General features: G+C 39.4%; 1 protein-coding gene across 10 annotated transcripts in view; it reads left to right on the forward strand.

Annotated features, from left to right (window-relative positions):
- SEMA5A (semaphorin 5A) overlaps positions 1-27,007 on the forward strand; it is a 327,683-nt gene that overhangs the window by 284,770 nt on the left and 15,906 nt on the right. For all 10 annotated transcript variants that reach the window (XM_051611951.1, XM_051611950.1, XM_051611954.1 and 7 more), the window contains 2 exons: positions 4,469-4,694; positions 17,123-17,341. In XM_051611951.1, coding sequence (XP_051467911.1) covers positions 4,469-4,694; positions 17,123-17,341 — 445 coding nt within the window. The remainder of the gene's footprint in view (positions 1-4,468; positions 4,695-17,122; positions 17,342-27,007) is intronic.

A 27,007-nucleotide genomic window follows, 5' to 3' on the forward strand; every position in this document is an offset into this window, starting at 1 on the left:
GGTCCCTGACAAATTCTTCTAATCAGACTGTGTCTTCATGCTAGCAGCACTAAATATACCCATGTGTGATCTGAATGGTGCCTTTTCTCTCCCTTTCTTTACTTACTTCCACATCTGAGACCATTCAGAGCAAGATGATTGTTCTGCTTATAATGGAGTTTCATAGTGTCACATCACATCAAAGCTTTCATCAAGCCTGTTGCAATTTTAGATTCCTCTGTGTAGCTGAGGCGGTAGTTGATAGAGCAGTTCAACACTTCACTGTTGTGAGAGAAGCCAGCAGGCTCTACCAGATCATTATTAGTGCCAGAACTTCATGGAGTCATCCATTGTTACGGTATTCCTATAACTTTTCTCAAAGAGAAATTATTTCCTGCTGTAAATATTTTCCGGACAATCTAAATGTACTTTGGTTTCACTTGCCGTTCTTAGCCTTTCATGGGTATTGTCCAGTGGCTGAGTAGACAGGCATATGTTTTGGTTTGAGGAGGAAGAAGAAACTAATTTTGTTGCGTTGATACGATGACTTCTGATGGCCAAGCCCAGGGGACACAGAAGGTGTTACTTAGGACCCTGAGGAGGTCCAGGGGGCAGAACAGAGAAGGGTCAGATGACCTCAGTATTCCCTCCCATTTTCTGCCATACCTATGAAACACCAAAAGGGTGGGAAAGTTGCCCCTTGGCTCCTCTAGCTCTACTGGCAGACATGTGGGATGGAAGCTCCTGGCTCTCTGTCTTCAGCTCACCACGTGCTTTGCAGAGCCCAACTTCATGCATTGCTGAGAAGAGACCTGGCCCTTTTTCCCGTGTCAGTTCTGACATGAAGGTCCTGTGGACTCATATCAGTGACTATCGAAATTGGGGGTTGCCTGTTTGCTTATTTATTTATTTGTATATTTCTCATTACTTTTTTACTTGTTACTATCCCTTCCCTGTTCCATTAAACCTATTCTAGTTCTTATTTCCAACCTTGAAGTCTTTTGCCCTTATTTCCCGTTTTGTCTTCCCCTGGGAGAAGCTATGCACTGGTCAGAAGAAAGGAAAAACTAACAGCTGGTCTCTATAGATATGCTTGACTTCTTTTTTTTTTTGGCAGAAGGAGGGCTGTTTAGTTTCCAGACTTAAGGGACAGCTTTCTTTTCTGACTCATGTAGCAACCAACATACGAGTATGCTCTCTGTTAGGGTGTATGATGGGACTACACATCTCAAAGCACACTGATTACTGCCAGTCTGTCTTTCTAGAAATAAATAAGTTGATGTGTTCGTCTCAGACGTGTATTAGCAAAGCAGCTTTCAATACATTGCTACATTCCTCTATTGCTTAGTTTTACTGGACAAAAGGTTTATTGCATATCTCAGACATTCTGCTATTCATGACCCTCATTTGTCTACTGCATATCCAGAAAGACAGACCTCGCATTTCTAGCAGTTTTTCTTTTTGAAAAGTACTAATTAAAAAATCAAGAGCAAATAAGGAACTGAAACTTTAAGGCCATTGTAACTGTATTGAAGCAAAAATTTTAGTACATACTATATTGATTGAATTATTCCTGCTTATGTGCTACTAGAAAAGAGCTTGTGTTTCAAGATGTTCAAAAGTGATACAGCACTTCTCCCAAACTGTTACTGAATTTTTCCAAGACATTTGCCTCTGCAACAGAAAATACTTTGATTTGGAAAATTGAAATATATGGCAGATGTTAAATGGATTAAAAGCTGACTCACCGACAAACTGAAAAATGTTATGTTAATGGACAGAAATAAATTATTAGGATATGTCTAGCAGGGTCTGCCTGGCATCAGTTCTTGGGTCAATATCACTTAACATTTTTATCAACAGTCTAGACAGTGATATAAGACCTCTTCAGTAAAACTTGACCATGACAGACATTGTTGAAGTAGTAAATAATATGCTAGATAATTGCAGAAGAAATTTTATTATTGCCAAACAGTAGCTTCTTTTGTGGATAGGAAACTATATGTAGTTGTAATGCTGCGATGTAGAGAAAGACAGGTTATCAGAGATAATTGGGTCTACTTAAGCTCTTTGTGCAATGTTGTGGAAGAAAAAAGCACTAATACAATAATGTATGTATTAAAGTCAGACTGTCAAGTGGAACGGGGTCATGATGAACTCTGCATGCTGTATTGATAAGAACGCTTCTACAGTGCTAAGTCAAATTTTAGTGTCCATTCTTCAGGAAAATAAGAAAACGAGACAAAAGGAAGACATAAGGACGCACAGGACCTAAGATCAGGTTTTAAATCCTATGTAGCTTTAAGAAGTTCAGCTTAGTTTGTCATTATGTATGTATTGGGCATGAAATAATTTGTTTGTAGGTATGAGATACGGAACACTTTTAGTATGGTTGATAAAGGCACAGCAAAATTCAGTGACTGGAAATTAAATTAGGAGGAAGATGCAGGCTTGAATCAACTTGCAATTGTTAGCTTTGGGGATTACTCAATAGTGGAACAGCTGATGCAGGGAGGTAATAGACTTGTCAGTGCTAGATACCTTTGAAAAAAACGAGGGAAAACTAGAAAGTGCTCTTGGTAAAAGATGTGCTGTAATCCAGCTGCTGGAGAGGCCTACGCGTTGGAAGTGAACAGCCAGTTGGGATAGCAGGTGGGGTGGTTCTGGCTGTTGCTGGGACCTCTTAATTTTATTATTTCCTTTTGACAGTTCATGTGCTGTGAGGAGACCAGTCGTACATGTACTGTCCTCAATCTAAAACATACATGATTTAAATAGTTGCCTAGAGAAGTCATGAGAAAATTACTTCCCCTGTTGTAAACAGGGCCTGGTAGTTTTCTTGTTCTTTGCTGTCTTCTGATTCAGAAACAAGTCAAGGCTGGAACTCAGATCCTGGAAAGGTTGATCCAGTCCTCTGTGCTCTGAACAGATTGTCTTTCATAGGTGGTCCCTGAGTGTGACTTGTGTGGTGACCGTACTAGTGATCATCAGATTTTAAAGTGGGAAGGGACTTTGCACAGCCTTGAGGATTGAACAGGAGTGGTCCAGCTGGAGTCTTTGGGCTAAGAGCTCTTTCTCGCTTGAAGTACCACAAAATGATGAAATCAGAAAATTTGCCACAAGCCCATCTAGCCTCAGAATGTGAGAGTCATGAACAAAGTGCTGGGTTCTCGAGTGTATGGATGTGTTACTGGGGCAGGGATTTCTGAAGAATAATTATTTTTCCAAGTCTAATAAATGGAATAATTAGGAAAGCTTTCAGACAAAGAGATTGCTTTTATATCTGAAAGAGCTGCACAGCCTGAAAACCAAAATATAAGTTGAGCAACTACTCTCAGCCTAGCTGGATTTATTAATAAATTAGAACATCTGAGAGAAGAGGTAGTGGAGTGAAGAAAGTGTGAGAGTAAAAGGCTATTATCACCATGGGAAAGAGAGGAGCAGGAAATCTATTGCTTGTTGGAACATGGCGGTATCAGCTGGGGTAGGGATTATGGAAGGAGGAGGTTGTACTATGTGAATAAACCGTTATTTCTCTTGTGTCCATATTTTGTAGTATTTAGTGGCATTGCAAACTCAGTAGGATCCTTTTGAGAAGCTAGCCTCCTCTGTGTGTCTCTCTAAGAGGTCAGAGGTAGAGAGATGATTTAAAACTCCCACTGATGCTAATTTATTTTCATCTTTATGAATTTGTCAGTTTAATTAATTCAGATATGTAATGGTTGTTTAATTTCATCTATGTAGTTTACAAAGCATTTGCATGAGATCAAGCATATTGTGCTTTGGGAATCGAATGAGCAGGACCTACAGATCTTGAGATCATTGGGGCAATGCTTGAGAATATTGGCAATTCTGCATTTGTTTCTTAGGTGTAACCTGTTCCCTTTGGCACATATCAATTCACAGGGAATTTGGTTTTGATGGTAGGTGTAGCTATACTGGAGCTATGGGTAACATGCACCTCAGGGGACCAGATTCCATAACAGAAACCATGTTTTGTCCATTGTCCTCATGCAATACATAAGCAATATATAAAATGGACATTGGCTCACTTCTTCATATGCCGCTGGCTTTACCAAATAATTATTTGTTTATTCATGTCTTCTACTTGCAGTTTATAAGCATTCTACTTAATTAAAAGCTTTAACATATTTAGCTATTAATTTACAAATCATGCACTGAATCATGGTACATAGAGTGTTCAGTTTACCATTCTTATGGATGTAAAAGATCTAATTTGTACTGGTATATTATTGCTTTTAGCAGTATGATACTTTGCTTGCCTAGAAGCAGAAAAAAAAAACCAAAAACCACATTTTCAGATTGAGATTGGATTTAAGAGTTTATTGATGATCACTGATCTTGGAAGCACAGGAAAAAATATCAGAGGCTTTTTTTATTGGTTAGAGTTTTGTCAGTTTTGAGGGTTTGTGAGGTTTTTTTAAAGTTGTATTGAATTATTATATTAATTAGGACCATTTTCTTTCAGGAATATCAGCCTTGTAACACCAATGCCTGTCCAGAGTTAAAAAAGACAACTCCTTGGACGCCTTGGACCCCAGTCAATATTTCAGACAACGGCGGCCACTACGAGCAGCGTTTCCGATACACCTGCAAAGCGCGCTTGCCTGACCCAAATCTGCTAGAGGTGGGGAGGCAAAGGATTGAAATGCGTTACTGTTCCAGCGATGGCACCAGCGGCTGCTCGACAGATGGTAAGCAAAGCTAGAGTGGCTGTATGATGCCTCCTGCCAGCGAGGTGTCTGCAGTTCCATTTTCAGCTCAGAGTGGAAGTTCTTGCTTGCTGGCTTTTTGCGTAACAGAACCAGTAATGAGAAGGAGAACATAGTGATCACAACAGGGAATCTAGGGTGTACTTCTTCTGGACGTAGCTTCATCGTTCAAACTAATCAATTGACTTTTTTAATGAGATCTGCTAGGTTATTTTAATATTCTTTATAAAAATCTGAAAGCCATGACGTGGCAGCTCAGTTCTTGGAGGATTCCATCACCTCCTTATGCTCTTGGTTTTTTACTGGGGGAGAGTTTGTGAAACGTGAAATGTATTTGATATATGTTTAGCTAGAGTGTGTAGTATTGCTCCTTAGAAGTTTTTGTTCAGTAATTCTAAAGTAATATTCATGCATTTGTTTAACTAAATACTGACTTTATGAACTAGATAATTTCTAATGTAAAAGTGTATGCTATTACTAGCAATATCTTTTTGAGATGGAAAACAACTCCTTAAAAATCTTTTAAACTTTAGATGACTTTAAATTAGAATTATTTTATTTCAAATTTTGTTCTTTCCCTAGCAGCAAGGTATAAGTTTGAATAAATCTTATATGTATATATATAAAAAATAAAAATAAGATAATTTCTGACAGTCACTCTAATTTTATTAATAAATTGAATTAATTATCCAGCTTTAATTCCATATCAGTGTTTCTTTTTAATAACTAGATTTTAGTTATATAATTGAAGGAAAGGCTTATTTTTAATTATTACATTTTAATATTTATAGACCTGCTTTCCACTTAGATAGCGTTTTGTATCTTCATAACACCCAGGTTAGCTGAAAATTTGGTGAACTTAAGACATTTAGCTTATCTAAGGCTGCAAAGAGAGAGTGGTTTCTGAGTCTTTGGACTTTCTAATTCTCTGTATTTTTTCAGACAGACCCAACTGTTGTGAAAATCACTTTTAAACATTTCCTGCCTATATTGCATTTACGTGGCAAGGGTTTGCTAGTGAGGAGGGCTGCAGAGGTAGCTGGAAGCTTCTCCCAGGCCCATCATCCTTTATAGAACCTCCACTGAGTCACATGTCATCTGTGCCTCTTTGGAGGGGGCAGGATGTTAATAATTTTTTTAAAGAAATACAGAGTAGTGAACTGTGTGAAATAATGAAACAAAACCCATGGTACTCCAGATGAGAATTAGTTTCATAATCTATGCCATTCCCTTTTCAAGTAATCTTGTCTCCAATGTTTATTTTTTAGCTCTGGATAGCAAGACAGGTTTTGCCATGGGGCAACTCTTGTAAAAAGTGTTTCTGCTATTCTCCTGTTTTCATCCAAATTAAATTTCAGTCTAGCATTTAGCAAAGATTTTGCTCTGCTTGGATGGCTGTATGACTTACCTTTCTTGTCCTAAAAAAGATTTTGGGTGGCAGTGCTGCTTTTTGCTGTCTTTCAGCACTTTGGAATTTGTGACATTTTTGCAAATTTCATTAGATTAAGTCTTAAAAAAGTATTTTTACCTCCAGATGGTAAAGAATTCGAAGGGTTACCACAACAACTAGAAGCAGATCTTCTTCTAGGTGTATGCACTGGTAGACTTCACAGTCCTGAGGGATATAGATCCGTAGTACAGTCAGGATTCTGAATTTTAGGAAAGGTCACATCCAGAGGGTAGTGGTTAATGGCTCAATGTCCAGATGGAGATAGGGGATAAGTGGTGTCCCTCAGGGGTCAATATTAGGACCAGTATTGTTTAGTGTCTTCATATATGACATAGGCAGTGGGATCGAGTGTACCCTCAGCAAGTTTGCAGATGACATCAAGCTATGTGGTGTGGTTTGCAGGCCTGAGGAATGGGATGCTGTCCAGAGGGACATGCACAAGCTTGCGATGTGGGCCCATGTGAACCTCCTGAGGTTCAACAAGACAAAGAGCAAGGTCCTACACCTGGGTTGGGGCAGTACTTGGTATCAGTACAGTCTGGGGGATGAAGGGAAACAGAGCAGCTCTATGGAGAAGGGCTGGGAGTACTGGTGGATGAAAAGCTGGATATCAGCCAGCAATGTGCACTTACAGCCCAGAAAGGCAGCCATATCCTGGCCTGCATCAAAAGAAAGTGGCCAAGTGGTTGAGGGAGGTGGTTTTGCCATTATACTCCACTCTGGTGATACCCACCCAGAGCACTGCGTCCATCTCTGGAGTCCTCACCACAAGACAGGACCACATAAATTATTAGAGGGTTGGAACACTTCTCCTGTACAGAAGGGTTGAGAGAGTTGGGGTTGTTCAGCCTGGAGAAGAAAAGGCTGCAGGGAGATCTTATTGTGGCTTTTCAGTATTAAGGGAAGTCTATAAGAAAGATATGGACAAACTTTTTAGCAGGAACTGCTGCAGTAGGACAAGGGGTAATGGTAAATGGTGGATTTAGAGTAGAGACTGGGAAGAAATTTTTTACAATGATGGCAGTAAAACACTGGAACAGGTTGCTCTGAGAGGCGGTAGATGACTCCCTCCCTGGAAACATTCCATGGCAGGTTGTATGGGGCTCTGAGCAAGCTGATCTAGTTGAAGATGTCCCTGCTCATCTCAGGGGAGGTTGGACTAGATGACCTTTAAATCCAAACCATTCTGTGATTCTGTTTTCTTGTCTGAGAGCTGAAATGTGAGCACTTTGGAGTACACAAAAGCCAACACACTGCTTAGGGAGCAGGTTAATAGGACAAACCAGTGCAAAAGCCATTGTGACCTAGATCACATTGCTGCAAGAAAATTAGGCATGGGGACACCTTTCTGAGATCTGAAGTCATGATCATAAGTCCTCTTCTGGAGTTGGATGCATAAGCTGACTATTTACAGATTATGGTCAGAAGTAACAGTGCCTACATTTGGTTAAATGAAGTGTTCAGACAGAGTGTTAGAGACAAGGCTGTGGGTTTAGATGTATTATTTGCCTGATTATCTTGAAGATTTTTTCTTTTACTTCTGAATATCAGGTTTCCAAATTTCCTGGTGTTGTAGCTTATTTGTTGCATCTTGCTGAAGTTTCTGCTTTGCTTCATTTGGATATAATTACTCACTGGACCAAAGTATAGGAGTGACCCTGTTGCACAGTAATGGAAATGCTCATCTAGGAGAAGGATTTTTGCTGACTAACCCCAAAACTACTGAATATTTAAATACTACTGAATATTTAAGTACTTTATATTGAGTAGTCAACAGGGCAGAAGCTATTACACATCTGTCCATTCTTTCTAGTGAGTACCCTTATAATTTTGTCATTAATTCATGCTCATTCTTTTTTTGACCAGGGAGACTTTAATTATTCTGTAATGAAAGATCAGATCCAACCAATGTTCCAAGTGGCTGCATTAACCACTATGCTTCTGGTGAAAGGAGTTACTGTAATGTCTCCATTAGCCACATTTTATTTTGAGCTTGTTTGTTTAGGTGTTTTCTTACTATGGATGTCGGAACAGTATGGGTTGAACATTTGGCCAGGGGGGCAGTAACTTAATTTGCTGATGGGATGAAACTTACTGACTGCCTTTAAACTGCAGGGCCCAGGAGTACCTCTCTCCTCCCAGGCTTGGATTTGAGTCAATACATCACCCCTCTACTGCTTCTTGATTTCATGGGAAGAAAATACATGAATAAGAGTCATGTGGTGTAGCTGTGACTTTTGGAACTGAAAGATCTCAGGAGAATGGGAAACAGTGAATTTTGGCAGACACCTTCCCAATTTCTGGCTAGATAGCAAGGAAATGTAACAACTTACTTCCACCTGCTCAGAGCCTGGACACAGTGAAGGATTCTTTTCATTATCCTGCTGTTGAACTGTGGCACTTTACTGGCTTTTATAGTAAGATTAATACTGGTACAGCATGCTTGGCATACCTCATTACCAAAGATGTGTTCTGCAAAGATCAGTTCTCTGTTCTTTGCAGAAGAGAGCCATTTGTCAGAAATTTTCTCGTTGCATATAATCTCTCACTATGCAGCTATATTCATGCTGTGTTAAACAGACTCATGTTTCACTGTCAGATGCTAGCAAAGCAAACTTTCTTTGCAGTGTGAGCTTAGAGGTAGAACTTCTTGCCAGAAAACCTCTAGACTCCTCCTGAGTGTGGTTAAGACTTCTATCTCAACATCAAAGCGGTATCATTTGCACACAGTATTCATGCTTTTCTGATTTGAAGTTTGATTAAGAGGAAACAAAAATGTCTTTTGTTCTCTGCCTCGGGGTTTTGAAGTGGTGTTCAGATAGGGAAGGGACAACTATTTCTAATAAACTGAGGAGACTGTGTACATTGTTGCATATCTTAATGCAAATATTTGTACACTCCAGCATTAAAAGTCTAGAAATTACATCACCATAGGCTCTCATGTGTGCTGATGAAGCATATTAAACATCTGCATTAAAGATACTAATTGACTCTCTGTAGGATTATCTGTTATATAGGCACAATGAATTGTTTGAAAACATAAGTGTTTAATCCAGGGATAAAAATGTCACATGGTACGAGGTTACTGATTTTTCCAGGTTGAATATACCTCATCTAACTCTACACTCCATTATAGTCAGCAAAGACAGCTAGCACCCCTGAGGGATCCATCTGAAAATAAGTATCTGATATAACAGACACAAATCACCCTCTAGAGGTACTACTTTCTTTCCATGGTGTACACAAAGGAAACTAATGATGAGCTTAGACAAGAGACTTGAATTTGACATGGCCAAAGTTAAAGGAGGTTAGGTCCCAAAATATCTTCAGAAAGCAATTAAACAAAGACAACCCTTCTAATTTCAGGCAGTCAGAAAGAGTCTTTAATGTGGTTTTTTCCATTTTATTTTTTTTCTGGAAGGGAAGGTGGGGGAAGAGAGAAAGAAAAATCACAAACTGTTTAAAGGAGAAAAAGGCATCTGGAAACCTGGACTTAGATTCCCAGTTGTCACTGCTTTCTTTATGCCAAATTTAACACAGTAGTTATTTTTGAAGGCAGGTTATAATTTTGTCTGAAGTATGATTTTAGTGGCCACAGTCTCTTGTGAAGAGATATATTAAATCCTAGTGTTACCCACAGGACATTTATAGTGCATTCAGAATTTAGTACAGAATAAACCAGATGCTGATAATCAGTAATGTCCTGTAGTCAAGAGGAGCATATATTGAGATGTTATGTCTTGTACTGTCTCATCAAACGTAAACCATGGTATTCTAAGATAAGGCAAAGTGAATTGTGGAAGTTAGAATTGAATTTGACAAGAAATTTAAATTTAAATGACAAACAACGAGTCTTCAGTTGAACTTCAGGATTAAATATTTAAACAGAGAAAGGCTTGTTGCAGGAGAAAGTTCTCATGGCAATACGGCATCTTCTGTCTGTGTGTGAGCTTTTTTTAATATAGTATAATTGCATTGCATTAATGCATTTTACCATTTAAATTTTACCAGGTAGGTTTTGAAGTTTTATAAGTTTTTTTATAAGTTGTGTAAATATATTACCTGTAGGTGTATATAGGCCTGAATATGTATAAGTTCCATGCTTCAATGATACTGCAAAATACTTGCAGAGTATCTTCAGAAAGTGGCAACACTGACACAATGTTTTTATCCTTGCTACCTGCTGCACTTCAAACAGTTTTTCATGCTGTCATTAGAAATTATTCAGGATATTTGAATTTTGGCTCCAGATCATCTTTTCCCAAAGTCATGAACCTAGACTGCTTGGATAATTGGGTTTTCTTTGTTCAGTTTGAACCATAAAATCATAGAATCATCGAATCATCAAGGTTGGAAAAGATCAAGATCATCAAGTCCAGCCATCTGCCTTACAACCCCTAACCCCTAAACCATCTCCTGAAACACCACGTCTACCCATTTTTTTAACACCTCCCTGAGCAGCCTGTTCCAATGCCTCACCACTCTTTCTGTGAAGAATTTTTTCCTAATATCTGATCTGAACCTCCCCTGGCACAGCTTGATACCATTTCCTCTTGTCCTATTGCTGGTCACCAGGGAAAAGAGGCCAACACCCACCACACCACAGCCTCCTCTCAGTTGTAGAGAGCAATGAGGTCTCCCCTCAGCCTTCTCTTCTCCAGGCTGAACAGCCCCAGCTGCCCCAGCCTGTCCTCATAAGACCTGTTCTCCAGACTCCTAATCAGCTCACTTGCCCTTCTCTGCACCCTCTCCAGCACCTCGGTGTCCTTTTTATACTGTGGTGCCCAAAACTGCACACAGTGCTGAAGGTGCAGCCTCACCAAGGCCGATCACCTCACCAGGGGTAGGATCACCTCTTTGGTCCTACTGGTCACACTGTTCCTGATACAAGCCAGGATGCCATTTGCCCTCTTGGCCACCTGGGCACACTGCTGACTCCTGTTCAGCTGGCTGTCAATCAGCATCCCCAGGTCTCTCTCTGCTGGGCAGCTCTCCAGCCACTCCTCCCCAAGCCTGTAGCGCTGCTGGGGGTTGTTGTGGCTGAAGTGCAGGACCTGACACTTGGCCTTATTGAAACTCAAGCAATTGGCCTCAGCCAATCATTCAAACCTGTCCAGATCCCTCAGCAGAACCTCTCTACCCTCAAGCAGGTTGACTCTCTCACTCAACTTAGTGTCATCTGCAAACTTGCTGAGGGTGAAAGAGAAGGATATAAAGCATAAATTAGGCAAGTAATATAATCTGTCAAGTGTCACTGCTACTTCTGCCTGATTTAGAGCTGTATTCCTTAGCCATGGACTAGACCAGAAAATTACAAATATATGTGCCTTATTAGATCCTTGCTTTTAAGGCAAGTTAATTGAACTAGGTTGCCAATGTTGGGAGTCTTCGAGAAGGATCAGGCCGATCATAGTCTCAGCACAGGCTTTTGCAAAAGCAGATTTTTTTCTTCTGTACTACTCAGGGCAGGTGACTTTCATGTTAACATGTTTCTGAAAGGGGTTAATTGCAAGTGGAGTTAGAAGACTGTTTCAAAAAGTTTTTTAAAATTACTTAGAAATTATAAAATCATCTTGGTTTAGATTAGAGTTGTGTAATGTAATTATACAATATTTTTCTATTATACGTGCTTGCTAAGTGTCATGGAATAAGTCAGCACTGAAGCAGTGCTAGTATTTGAACAAATTGAACAAAGCATAAACACTTAGAAAGAGTGGATAGTATTCTGTTTAGACATCACTTCATATCTTGTCTTCCTCAGTCTTAATGTTGATGGTTATTTTGTCCACAAAATACCTGTGATTGCTTTTACTGAAATTTTTGCGGTTCTTGTTGTTACTTGTGGAAGTTTTTGCTTTAGGGAAGCACAGCTGCCTTTTAAAATTATACTGGGATTAAACAGTAAAATTCCCTTTTCTAGCCTCAGTGTGCAGCAGTTTATTAATTGATTAAGACTTCTAAACAACTGAAAATAAGCCTGCTGTTAAGCTATAAGCAGAATTCTTAAGTCCGCCCTAGGCTTTCTGAGAACAAAGGAAAAGGACAAGGGGGTGTTGGTTGATGAGAAGCTCAACATGAGCTGTCAGTGTGTGCTTGCAGCCCAGAAAGCCAAATGTATCCTGGGCTGCATCAAAAGAAGCATGGCCAGCAGGTCAGGGGAGGTGATTCTGCTCCTCTAGTCTGCTCTCTTGAGACCCCACTTGGAGTACTGTGTCCAAGTCTGGAGCCCCCAACACTGGAAGGACAGGGAAATCCTGGAGAAAGTCCAGAGGAGAGCCACAAAGATAACCAGGGGGCTGGAGCACCTCTCCTATGAAGACAGGCTGAAAGAACTGGGGCTGTTCAGCCTGAAGAAGAGACGGCTCCGGGGAGACCTTATAGCAGCCTTCCAGTGGCTGGAGGGGGCCTGCAGTAAAGCTGGGGAGGGACTTTTTACAAGGGCATGTGGTGATAGGACAAGGGGAAATGGCTTTCAAGTGGAAGAGGGTGGATTTAGGTTAGACATTAGGAAGAAATTCTTCAGTGTGAGAGTGGTGAGACACTGGAACAGGTTGCCCAGAGTTGTGGATGCCCTCGTCCTGTGTTCAAGGCCAGGTTGGATGGGACCTTGAGCAACCTGGTCTAGTGGGAGGTGTCACTGACCTTGACAGGCAGCTTGGAACTAGATGATTTTTAAGGTCCCTCCCAACCCAACCCAACCCATTCTATGATAATTTAGCTTAAAACAGTTGAATGATGAACCTGTCATAAAGGCTAGATTTGGATTTGATTCACAGCTGTTCCATCTGTCTTGCAAAAACTATTTATTAGTTCACTGATGATACTATGATAGTTTTTATTTTTTTTATATTTTTTTGCAGATTACACAAGTATTTCTGTAGATAGGGTTTAAATAAGTAAATCTTATGTGGTATTTTAGCAACTAGACTTTTGCTGTTACCAAGTCAAGGGCACTGTCTCTTCCATTTTACATTCCATTTTAGCCAGACATTTTCATGCTGGGCGCAATAAACTGAGAAATACAAAAGGCTTAATGTTGCTTTTCATGGAAGTGGATCATAGAATCATAGAATTATGGGTAGGAAGGGACCTCAAGGATCATCTGGTCCAACCTTTCTAGGTAACACTATAGCTTATATGAGATGGCTCAGCACCCTGCCAAGCTGAGACTTAAAACTGTCCAATGTGGGGGAATTCACCACTTCCCTTGGGAAACTACTCCAATGTTTAACTGTCCTCATGGTGAAAAAATTACCTTTTGTTTCCAATTGGATTCTCCCCAGGAGCAACTTGTGCCCATTACCCCTTGTCTTTTCCCTGTGACTCAATGTAAAATAGGAATCTCCATCTTCTTCGTAGCCACCCTTTAGTTACTGGAACATGGTAATAAGGTCTCCCTGAAGCCTTCTTTTCTCAAAACTGAACAAACCCAGTTTTCTCAGCCTCTTCTTATATGACAGGTCCTCCATTCCTTTTATCATCCTTGTGCCCCTTCTCTGGACCCTCTTCAGTCTGGTGGATGTGGAGTAAACAGAAAGTGACCCAAATCTCAAACAAAGGCAGCAAGCAATAAAACCACAGTTTAATGAGAAATGTAGGAATTTCCATAGTTTCATGTTACTTGATCTGAGAGATTACAATGCTTTTATATTTATAATTTCTCCTATCAAATCTTCTGTAAACTATGATGCAGATAGGACTTGGTTCTGTACTACTGAGAAGAGCCTGGCTGCCTCTTCTTTATTCCCTGCATCAGGTATTTATACACATTGATGAGGTCCCCCTCAGTCTTCTCTTCTCCAGGTTGAATAGTCACAGCTCTCTCAGCCTCTTCTCCTATGAACTATGCTCCAGGCGATTAATCATCCTTTGGCCCTACTCTGGGTTTAATTCAGTAAATCCATATAATTCTTGCACTGGGGAGCCTACTGTCAAGGCTCTTCCCAGTGCAGGCCAGGAACCCTTGTTGAACTCCATGAGGTTCCTCTCTGTCTAGTCAAGGTGAGGCACATCCACACCTTGGTGGTGTATCAGCCACCCTTCCCAGTTTTATATCAGCAGCAAACTTGCTGAGTGTGCACTCTGCACTGTTGTCCAGGCCAATAATGAGGATGTTAAAGAGGACTGTGCTGACCCCTGTTGTACACCACTAGTGACTTTCCTTCAGCTGGACTTTGTATGGCTGATCATTACCCTGTGGTCCCAGTTGTTCAGCCAGCTTTCAATCCACCACACCTGGCATTTATCTAGCCCATAGTTTGCTGATTTGTCTATCAGGAAGTTATGGGAGACTGTCAAAGCTCTTACTAAAGTTAGAAAACTCATATCCACTGTTCTTCCCTCATCCATGAACCAACTCACCTCATTATAGAAGGCTTATAAGGTTGTTGAAGCAATATATAGCACCCTTATTTCCAGAATATAAACAGATTTTGTTATTTTAAATGTCATTAGTGTTATAATATTAATTTTTCAATGTGCGGTTTCTGTCTGAAGAGAAAATTCTGATAACCCCTTTATGAACACTGTATGAATTACTGTAAAACTGTGAAAAGACTGCTCCCTGTAATAAATATTTTAATGCTTCGGAAAGAAGAAAACACAGGGGAACACTTGCTGCAAACCAAGCTCCACACTCAAAAGATTCTTTAGAATATTCTTCTGTTTCAGAGCTGAAGTAACTCAGAGCTTTCACTTAGATAATTCCCCTTCCCCAGTCTCCAATTTAAATCGTAATAAATCTGACATCATGTTGACAAATAAGGTCACACATTTTCCTCAGAACTGAAAAAACTTCACCTATCCTGCAAAAATGTCTTCAGAGTATCTGAGTACTGGTATGAAGTTAAAACTGTTGCAGTGTTTTACAAAGAAAATTACTTGTAATCTGGTCTGATTGAGAACACTTTTTCCATTGTTTGCATTGCTGTTAATTTAATAACTAAGAAAACTTCGTAATTTTAAATTGTAATATTAAGGGACTACTATTATTTTGGTCTCACTGTGTGCATAAACTGGGCATTTCCATGACCAAAGCGATGCAAAAATGCGTTAAAAGGCTCTTACAGAGGTGCAAAGGTTTTTTTTTATTTGAATGTATGTCATGTTTCTTGAAATGCTGCTTTTAGTGTCTTTGGAGTAGAATCTGGCTCAGCAGGAGAGAAACAGTTACTCTATAACCTATCTTTAGTTATTTTTATATAGCTTTTCTGCTGTTTCCTTATTAATTCCAACAGTTTCTTATGACAAGTATCTCCGTGTTGCTGCATCATCATTCTAGTATTGTTAGTTGTTTCCAAGTGTTCAGTAAAAATATGCAAAGTCTTATCTTCTTCAGATGATTGTGAATGTACGTCTGAGAGCAGAACTGAAGCAGTATTACTAATGCCACAAGCACAGGTAGAAATATGGCATCACTGCTTCAGTACTGGACATCACGAATGAGGGCCTTCTCCATTCTGGTTATCCCGAGTCCTGCTCCTATTCAGTCCAGGACTCCTGTTGGGCAGTCTCTTCACAGAATTACTTACTGTTTTTCATACATGACTCATTACATCTTCTGTTTCTTTAGCTCCCATTTGTTGCTCCCGCAGTGCCTGTGCTTGTGGGTAAGGCATAAAACCGTTTCTTAGGAATGCAGTTTAAGCTGCAGACAATCCCCTGCATTTCCCAGCTGTTGATGACACCATTCATTGTTGATGATACCATTCATCTGTACTTACATGAGCAATACTGAAGCTCTAGTATAGGTGCGCAGCCACATCCTTTGCCGTTTTAAGTACTATTCATCGGACCTTCTTAGTGGTCCATCGATCTTAGAGTTTCCCTTGCTGCTAGCACAGGGGAAGGTGAACTGCTTTGGCAACAATAGGAAATCCCAGTAGTGTTGCTGGAGGTGCTTTGTAGTGATGCTCAGAGGTAATGCTACAGCTCAAGACTGAGTTCGAGGTTGTGTTGAGTACAGTTCAGGGAGACTTTTTTCACACTGCACCAAGGCAGAAAGTGACAAAGATACTGAGATTAACTGCAAATTATTAGAACTTCACCCAGGGCTACATCCAGGCACATTGGTTGTATGCTGCGAACAAGATTCTGTGTTACCCTTTCGCTGATAAATAGTGGGCTTCAGTCTCCATTGCTGTTTCACCTAAAGGCTTTTCTTGGTACTAACCTTGCTTAGAAAAGATGTTTTCTACTTGCCGGATCATTATTTTGACTAGTAAGTACTCTACTGTGTGTGTCTCCAAAAGTTTGATTTCTGTAGCTTATGTGTGGTTTAGAACCACAACTTCAACTGGGTGGAAAATAAACTGGTTTTTAATGTGGCAAAACATGGCTCTTCACAAAAGGGTAGTCTCCCTAGACTTTGTGGAATTATTGCTCTAAACTGTCTTAACACCTGACTGTGGCTAGGTTAAGTACAGTACATGGCTTCCTGGAACACCCATGAGCCCATGGGTGCAGCAAGTACTAGTGGAGGCAGGCTGGGCAGATCAGGTGAACAGAGCCCTGCAGTAGGACCATGGGAGGAGCTGTTTTGAAGAGTAGGCACAGGCAGCTCAGTCTTGCCTTCTGTGCCACCTTCTTCCTCTAAAACAGAGGCAGTAATTTGTATGTAATGTGTTTGGAGATTTTCTGATGGCAATTCCTGTGCAAGAGAGAGATAATTTTTATCATCTTTAGGTGGATTAAATTTACTTTGGTTCAATCAACACAGCTGTAAAGCTTTAACTGAGAAGTTGGATCCAAGTCTTCACTGTAGTTCTGTGCAAGTGATAATGAAATTTCTATTTTGGGAGAGATTCCTGAGATGAAACTAGGGATTGGATTGTGAGACAAAAGGACAAGACCCTCCTGTACTGTTAGAAGCCTAGGAGTAACTGAAAAGTGGAAGAGGTTGGTTTGGGACAAAATACTGGTTTAATTCAGTATTTTTTTTTTACAATCTTTATTTTATTAGGATTATCAGGGGATTTCTTGCGTTCTGGACGATACTCTGCTCATACCATCAATGGTGCCTGGTCACCCTGGTCTCCATGGTCACAGTGCAGTCGTGACTGCAGCAGAGGCATACGGAATCGCAAGCGGGTCTGCAGCAACCCTGAGCCCAAGTATGGAGGACTCCCCTGCCTCGGCCCATCTTTGGAGTACCAGGAATGCAACATTTTGCCTTGTCCAGGTAAGAGTCAACTAAAATGAGAGAAGTATATGAAAACATGTGAAAGTATAATAACTCATCTTCAAGGCTGTATCTCGCAACAGTTGGTTTGCTGTGTTTTTTTTCTGAGTTTGGAGGTTTTTTTAGTTTTTAAATAAACTACATTTCAAATTTACTTTTGTAATGTAAGTGGATTTGGGTGAGATTCCCAAGTGAAGTCAGTCAAATCATACCAAATCAGCGGTATTAACAGCTACATCTTTTTTCACTTGTGAGACTTGGTAAAAATATCATTTTAATAAGTAAACTTACAAGAGAAAATAAGGAGTAAGGAATCTGGCAAGGCACAAGAAATCTGACCTACTCCTTATTTGAACTCAAAATATCATTTTCATCACAGTGGCAGCTGACATTAAGTCAGCAGTACTACCTTTTGAGTGTAATGCCTCCAGCAAATGAGGTTCAGGACTGATCACCAAACTAGATGGCATCTCAAGTAGACCAGAAAGACTGTTCTTGGAATCTTGAGCTTCTCCTTCATTGAAAGTTGTTTTATGTTTCTATAAAAAACATTACAGAAAGCATATATGTTTTCAAGAAGCTACTTTGGTTTATAAATCATTGTTGTATGAGACATTTTGGGGAAAAAATTGGTTTCTGTCACCTCTTACCCTTCACAAAACACATCCAAATTCAGAGGCTTTTGAGCTTTGCAGAGGCTTTGTGGAAAAAGAAAGGAGAAGGATATAGGAGAACAGATGAAAGAAAGAAAGTGTAATTGGAACAGGAGGAGGGAACTCAAGGTATGAAACAACAGAGAGAAGGAAGGATAATGACTGAGAGAGAAATAAGCTTTCATACATCTTGTATTAATTATGTATAAGAGAGCTCCATATTTTTTTATTGAAGACTTGGAGCTTTTGGTATTTATTCAAATGTGGACCTGAAGGATTACTATGGCACTATGTGTATTACATATGTATAATACTATTCTAAAACATATGTGTGTGTGTATTTATCTGTGTCCATATGTATCTATAAGGTTACAAGTTAAAACTGTGTTCCCTAAATCATGGACTTTTTTTTTAATACCTCCATCAGAACCCTTCCATCAGACACTGCCTTCACCTTCCTTTAAAGCAGGTGAACGGTGTGGTAATAGCTAACAGCTCTGCTCAGAAACTATAAGATATCTGATAGGAACAATAGGAACTATAGGAACAAAAGTCCAGGTTGATGAGCTTGACCTGTATAAATCGATGGGTCTGAATGCCTTCCATCCTAGGGTGTTGGGAGAGTTGGCTGATGTTATTGCAGTGCTGCTCTCCATAGTCTTTGAGAAACTGTGGAGATTGGGAGATGTCCCTGAAGACTGGAGGAAGGCTGATCTCACCCCCATTTATAAGAAGGGTCCAAAGGAGGACCCAGGTAATTACACACCCATTAGCCTCACTTCAGTCCCTGGAAAGGTCATGGAGCAAATCCTCCTGGGGACTGTCACAAGTCAATTGAAGCATGTGATTGGGAAAAGCCAACATGGATTCACCAGGGACAAATTGTTCTTGACAAACCTGATCACCTTCTACGACAAAGTAACCTGCTCGGTTGATGCAGGGTGAGCAGTGGACGTTCTCCAAAGCTTTTCATACTGTACTCCCCAGCCTCCTCCTGAAGAAACTGACTCGATACAGCTTTGTCAAGTGGTCTGTGTGCTGGGTGGGGAACTGGCTGACAGACCATACCCAGAGGGTGATAGTAAATAGTTCCTTCTCAAACTGGCAACTGGTCACAAGTGGGGTCCCCCAGGGCTTGATATTGGGCCCAATGCTGTGTAACATCTTCATAAGTGACCTGGATGCTGGGATCAAGAGCACCCTGATGAAGTTTGCTGATGACACCAAAGTGAGTGGAGAGGTTGACACTCTAGAAGGAAGGGCCACCCTCCAGTGTGACCTGAACAGGCTGGAAGAGTGGTCTGGCAGGAACCCTATGAAGTTCAATGAGGAGAAGTGTAAAGTCCTGCACCTGGAAACACATAACCCAGGAGCACAGTTCAGACTGGGATCCACCTGGCTGGAGAGAAGCCCCGTGGAAAGGCACCTGGGTTCTTTGTGGAGAACAGTCTCAACCTGAGTGAACAGTGTGCTGCAGCAGCAAAGAAAGCCAACAGGATGCTGGGCTGCGTCAACAAGGGCATCACCAGCAGAGATAAATAAGTCATCATCCCACTGTACTCGGTGCTTCTCAGGCCACACCTGGAGTATTGCATTCACTTTTGGTCCCTGCTCTACAAAAAAGATGCAGACAGGCTGGACAAGGGTCCAGAGAAAGGTCCAGAGAAGGATGATCAGAGGACTGGAGGACCTGCCATCTGAGGAGAGGCTGAGAAAACTGGGTTTGTTCAGCCTTGAGAAAAGAAGGGTTCAGGAAGACCTTATTACCATGTTCCAGTACTTAAAGGGTGGCTACCAAGAAGACGGAGACTCCCTATTTACAAGGAGTCACATGGAAAAGACAAGGGGTAATAGGCACAAATGGCTCCTGGGGAGATTCCGATTGGTCACAAGAGGTAAATTTTTCACCATGAGGACAGTAAAAAATTGGAATAGTCTCCCAAGGAAAATGGTGGATTCCCCCACCTTGGACAGTTTTAAGTCTCAGCTTGACAGGGTGCTGAGCCATCTCGTATAAACTCTAGTAGTACCTAGAAAGGTTGATTCTTAAAGTCCCTTCCAACCTGGCATTCTATGATTCTATTATGATTCTATTATGATCTATTCTATGATTCTATTATCATGTTGTAAAATCTGAAGCGCATTTACTAAATTGTCTCATTATCTATAAAATGGAGCCAGATTTGTTATTCATACCTTGCTGATGATTCTTAAATGCTGTCTTGAATATTCTTGGATTTTTTCTTTTTCTCAAAGTTAAAATAAGTTAGAGGTTTTCAGAAGTGACATTTTTAATTCACTCTGCAGCTAGTACACTGTTATATTTTTTTGAAGGAAATTGCTCAAACCAGTATAAAACAGTTATGCAGACATAAATTTGATGTAGAGGCCCTTCTTGTTTATGAGTTAGACAACACCCAAAGCTAAAATACATGAAGTTGTAAGGCAGAACTCGAAATTGTGCTTTATATAAAAACAATTCCATCTTTTGCTGTCTCTGAATTTTAAAGTATTTTTAAGATCAGTTGGTATAAAGTATGGTGGACCTGTCTGAAGCAAGAAGGGGTGTTCTAATATATCTTACAACTTTCTTCAGTGACAAGTTTCATTTTTCTTTTTAGTGCAAAGTAAATTCAAACAAAGATGTAGAGCTTGGGAGAAGTGTTTAGATGTATGATAGCCTGCGAGGAATCACGGAATTCCTCAGCTAAAGTACTACTATTTGCCAGTAGTTAAGAATAAATCTAAGGAGCTAAGTCAGATCTCAGATAAATCTGAAGGGAAAACATTGCAAGCAGTAGATGTAATTTATTTACTTTTTTTCTTAAAGAGATGGGAGAGTAACAAATTATTGCAGAATAAGGCTTATCCATAAATTAGACCTGATTATAAATTTGTAGAAAGGGAACAATTCTTTTATTAGAGAGGCTTACTGCTGAAATTGAATTATCTCAATTTTTAATGAAAGTCACAGAAAGTTTAATTGGTAGGTAGACATGACCATCTATTAGGTTGACATTTATAAGACCTCATCAAGAAAGGGCAGACATTAACAATATATGGGTGAAGAGACTTTGGTCCAAGCTCCCTGTGTAAAAACCTGTCCTACCCTAAAGCAGGGAGAGTAAAAGCCAGTAAAAAAAACATGGATCACTTTTCAGCCTTCTTGTAAACCACTGTGTTAGGGACCAGTTTTCATTTCCTGGGTGCTTAGATTTAGGACAGTTTTATAAAGTCATTCTTACTCTCTCTAGTCAAGTGAGATCCTAAAATGTGCCTGTTAGGCTTTGATCACACAACCCTTGCAGGTGTTGATGAGAAAGGTTGGTGTAGGTTCAGATCCCATTGTGGTATTGACTATAGCCTCCTTACATGGACCAGGCTCTAGACAGTCTCAGGAGTAAACACATCAGGCCCTTCTTGCCACTGTGAGCATCAAGGATTAAAACAGGGATTCTGCATAGTTCATTCTAGCCCATGTAAGTAAGTGAGGTGCAGACAGAAAGACTGAGGAATGTGAGATTTTGGTTTGGCCTTGACCTGAAAGTAATGGCCATAGTACTACAAATAAAAATGCAACAAGGAAGAATTTGATACTTTCTGAGATTTACCTGAGCTCCCTCAGGGTAAGAACAGCTTCACCTGCTCCCTGCTGGTACTGAATCATTTTGTTAGAGTCCAGTCCGGTCATTAACCTTTCAGTAATATTCTGGCTAATAGAAGGGGGTGAGATGGCAGCCATAAAGAAACCTTCCTCCTAGTTCAGGCTCAGGTTCTGCCTCCTGTTCACTTTGCCCCCTGTTCTACTAATTGAAGACAGGATCAAACCCTTATGATGTAAACTGATGAAAATGATAAGTGATGGAGAAATATACTGAGTAGTACTTAAGTCATGCTGAAAGTCAATAGGACTTTTAGGTTTCTAAATGAATTAATCTGTTCTCAGTGTTATCCTGGAAGATACTAAGTGCTCTGAAGAGCTGACACACTGAAAAAAACAATGGGACAATCACCAAGTGTACAATACTGTCTTGTCTGGTTAAGTGTCATGCAGCATCACTTTAAATACACTTATTAAAATATTAATATAAAATATTAAGATAAAATATTAATATTAATAATTAATAGTGTCTGGTTAAAAGTGCGGCAGGATCCCAGAACTTCAAAAAAATACTGAAGTAATCTAGAACCTGCCTTCAGCAGCTACTGTTAAGTCTTCCTTGAGCCTGCAGAGGAAAGAGAAACAATGACATTTTTCCCATAGCTTGTGGCAGAGTAAATGGTCCACTAACATGCAGAACAATAGCAGTCACTGGGCAGATTACTTTTCATTCATAGTATTTGAAGGCTGAATATATTTTAGTAAATTAACCAGTGCCAGAAAATTGCCAACAATTGTACTCAGGCCTGGGAATATGATTTGTCTGTATTGTACAAGTTTTAAAATGAAGCCTCATACAATTTTGCCTTCAACTAACTAGCGCTTTCCCAAATAATGTGCCAAAATAGTTTGGGAGTCAGTATAGGGTAAGACCTGTTCCTAGTACTCGGATTCCCTGTGGCCAAACTCTTTTGAGGGGCAGTGGAATTTGCACTGTTGTCTTGCACTAGCAAATTATGATTTGGCCCTGTGCCTCAACTCCTTTTTTATGGCTTGGAGATGCAGTGAATAGAGTTGAGCTGGCAAGCACTGAACAGCCTCGATAACTATGGAAAGGATCTGTGAATACTCACTGACATTTCTGTTTTCTTTGAGTTATTAATATGTGGTCAATATGAAAAGAAAAGAATCTGTAATCAGACATATTAGGGTTTTGTTATCCTTGGGGGCATGTGAGCTATTTACATTATGAAGACAGATGATGAAGAGAAGCACTTATTGAATGGTAGATTCTACAAAAAAATTACAAAAAATTACAGGAATATACTAAGAGAATTGTTTGCCTGAAAATAGCAACAGTCAAACATAGGGAATTCTGTCCTAGTTCCCAGTATTGCACCGTGTCTTCAGTTATTACTGTAGAAAAGACAACATTTTATTCATTTTTGTTTCATTTTGCTTCTTGTTGCCTTCTCTTTTATTCTGTTGCCCAATGTGCCTTAATTAGGAATTTAAAGCATAGCTACATGAGCACCATTGACTAGCATGAGCTACAGGAGTTTCTGTTCGCTCCTCTCCTCAGAGCATAATGATGGATCAGAGGGAAAGATTCGCAATTCTGATATGTCATGACAATATTTTTGGCTTTTTCCAGTTTCAAATTTTTATTACAGTAGTTTTAGCTTGGTTTGGTTATAACATTTTAGCTGAGAAGAACTGAACAAATTTATATATCAGTAAATGTTCTAATAACAATAGTTTCAGATAAACAAAACTCTCTGAAAAGCTGTTTAAGTTATTTATGCATCCCCTAAAGCCAGTTATTGCTTGTTATTTTTTTCTTCATTATTACTTTTTTTTTTCCTCCTTTTTTTTTTTCCTTGTAATCATACTTGGCCACAAGGAAACATATTTTTAAAGGAACAGACAAAATTTATACTGCAGTAACTTCCTAAATTGAGGAAAAATTACTCTGATCCAATAAAGCCTGTCTCTGAGGCTGCTGAAGCCCATCTCTACATGCATTGATCTCTCTGGACAGCTTCTTTAGCCAGTGAGAGAGGGATGAACTGCCCTTGAGAAGCAACTGTACTTTTCTGAAGTTAAGAGTCTTAGTTACAGACTTAAACCCAGGTTGATCCTTAGATTTTGTTGTTGTGCTTTCCTGAGGAGCATTCATTTCCTCTCTGTGTTTCTGCACTGCACCATGTTGACTGTTTCGTCTAGCATTGCTTTAATGAGCAAAAGGCATCTGTGGTATTGCAGAAACAAGATGTTGCCTTTGCAAAGTATGATGTAAAAATTGCTCTTTCCCACACTGAAACATGCAGCAATATCCCACAGGATTAGGAAAAAGCAGTAGGCCAAGTGATATGGAATGGGATGATCCCCAGGTGTCTGGAAGGGAATAGTACTCTCATGGGTCTGTAGGCTGCCAAACACGCAGTGCCCTCTGATTTAACTTTTTACTCAGCCCCTGGGAAGCACACCATCTGCATTTTGGTGGGTGGAAAGGACTACTGCCCCTCTGTTTATTCTTCTTCATCCATATATAAAAGATTGACCTCTCAACATGTTTTATTCTCTTTTGCTACACTTTCAAAGAGATTAACATGAAAAGTTATGAATCTACAGGCATACACCAAAGGACATTTTGTTGTTGTTGTTTAAATTTGAAATCAGACAGTACAAGAGCCTGCAATCCTATCTGTGTTCTCAGGAAAGCAGGTGAGATCAGTGCATCTCCCCATGTTTCCTTTCACTTCCCTGTAAAACCCAAAGTGCATAGCAGGGTATCCAGCTTACTTAATTTTCTCTTGGAAATTCTCCAGTAGTGTGAAGGTTTTATCATATCCCATTTCTGTAGACTGTTTCTTTCTAGTACAGCCTCTTTCCTATGGTTGTTGTGTTTTGGTTTTGTTTGTGGTTTGTTGGTTGTTGTTTATTTTTATTATAGTGATGAAATATTTATTAACCACAGCAACAGCCAGGAGGCAAAAAAGGTGTTTGCTTTAATATAAAGGAAAGCATTGTTTGAGAGTACCCTGCTAGCTAAAGGGTGCCTTCTTCCAAAAGGGACCAACCTCAGTATTTGTCAGAAAATGTAAAGACTCTTTGTATCTTTCATTGTGGAACTGATGTAATGACTTTCTTTTGTCCAGCAGCTCTACAAAACCGTAATGTAAACAAACTATAGTGACTGGAACTTTCCTTGCAGCTGTGTATTTTTCCTCCTATAAGAAGGAGAAATAACATTAAGGACCCTATGACAAAAGGAAAAAAAAAAAAAACACAGAAAAAAAAACAACAAACAAACAGATGGTGCTGTGTTGCTAAGCAACTTTAAAGAAAGATGAAAGAAACCACGGAGCTCTATTTAGGTCTTGTAAAGACTCAAGCAGTAAATACCCACTCCTTTGATCTTGTTTAACCATGATGATGCTTTATCATCCTCCGTTGCTGAGAAGAAAAAGTTTTGGAGATAAATAAAAGAGGTAGTTATGATAGTCCTTGAAAGGCCTAGAGATTTAGGATGGCAGCCTGTCAGTAAATAGTAGCTAAGAAAAATAGTTATAATTACAGTGTCCAGCTCAACCATGATCAAGTCTAACATTGCCTAGTATATAACATCTGCCCTTTCCCTTCTTCCCCAGACCCAATTCTCCCTTTATATCTGAAGCCTTATAGTACAGCCATGATCAGTGCAGTTGTGGAACATGGTTACATTCCTGGATGTCACATCAGTCTCTGTGTTCTTGGCCACCTATAGACAGAAGACAGATGGCAGTTTCAAATGCATGTGCATTTGTAATTCTCACTCTGATCCATTGAAAAATAAGTAGAAAGTGTTGAGGGTCACTGTCTCGATTACAGTGAACAGGCCACAGGTAATGTTTGCAGACAATTTATCTCCTGTCTAGTCAGTCAGTGGCTGTCATTCTGTTTGTTGAAGGACAGTGCACTGCAGCAGAAATGCCTCTGATTATTCATTTGAGGTAGCCAAAGATCACTTTAAATGAAAAAATAAAAAGAGAATGGATTATTTTGAAAAGTAAAGCCTTAATTTTGCATGAAGTGAATAGCCTAGGTAGCAGCTTCTGCTCTTATTTGGCATAATTAAAAATAATAATAATTAAAGAAAATATGAAATTTCTGAAGAAAAGGTACCATGTGTTCAAATTGTTATAAAATAGTACAGTATATTTCACCTGCACTGAAGACAAAATAAACTGTGGTTTTCTTAGATATGAGCTTGCATAATACTACATTTACAGAATTATCTCAGGCAAAAAGACACATCTGTTTTCCAGTGACTATATGAATAAGAGAGCAAGTCAAGCACTCTACCGAGAAGTAGTATGTATTTATGATAAGTGGTGTAAAAAATACTCATAAATCTGCATAGCTAGATGATTTGGCTGATAAATATATCCTGGAAAATGTAGGAATCATTGAATTCCTTAATAATGGAAATAATATATTTAAATTGCATACTGGGAATATAGTACCAGATTCCATGAATCCTGTCTGTCCAATTAGGCTATTCAGAGGCCAGATATATTACTTGCAAAAGTTTTTACAACTATTATTCTTAGAAAGTGCCAAATCCATGTTTTCTTGATTTATAGAATGATGTTGCAAACAATACAGATAATAAAATGTTGTGTATTCAACAATTTCACTTACAGGTTTAGCTAATAGCCTTAGATATGCACTAGCAAATTACCTGTTTGATAAGCAGTTGAGAACCTGAGGGTATTCTATATCAGAAATTACATTTAAAAATGCACATACAGGTTTTAATATCAAACTAGCTGCATTCTCCTAGCTTATTTTCTTACTGTTGCAGCCTTTGCAAAGAAATCATTCTACTAAACTCACCAAGTACATTTGTGATATACATTGCTATCGAAACAAAATGAGTATTTTTATAGTGTTCCACATCTTCAACTAAGAGTTAATTTAAATGAGAATACTGCAAAGATATTTTCATTGGAAGCTGGTATTTTTTCAGATTTGAAACCTCTCTTTTTTTTGGTAAGAGATAATTATGGAATTGCATTTCAATAAACCAGTGGAAATTGGTTTACTCTTTGAAAGGCTGTTTCAGTAATTGAATGATAAGGAGGAAAAGGAGTCATGAAATGCTGGATGAATGTTTTGGAGACTTCAGTGACAATCAATTGTTTCAACAAACCATGAAGTAAAGTCTTGGAAGGACTGTCTTAAATGAACACACAGTAAAAATCGTGTTCAGAAAATGTGTACTTACCTAGTATTTTTATAAGCAGGCAATAATGAGTTTCTGCCTTGTGTGGTAAAATGCTCATTGCTGCAGTGAGTGATGGCAGACAAAAGGCAAAGCTTCTGCTCAGTTTAGGGTCCTGTCATAAAGTAAAACTTTATTGGCAT

This window comes from Apus apus, chromosome 2 (assembly GCF_020740795.1).
Source record: "Apus apus isolate bApuApu2 chromosome 2, bApuApu2.pri.cur, whole genome shotgun sequence".
In the NCBI taxonomy this organism is placed as follows: Eukaryota; Metazoa; Chordata; class Aves; order Apodiformes; family Apodidae; genus Apus; species Apus apus.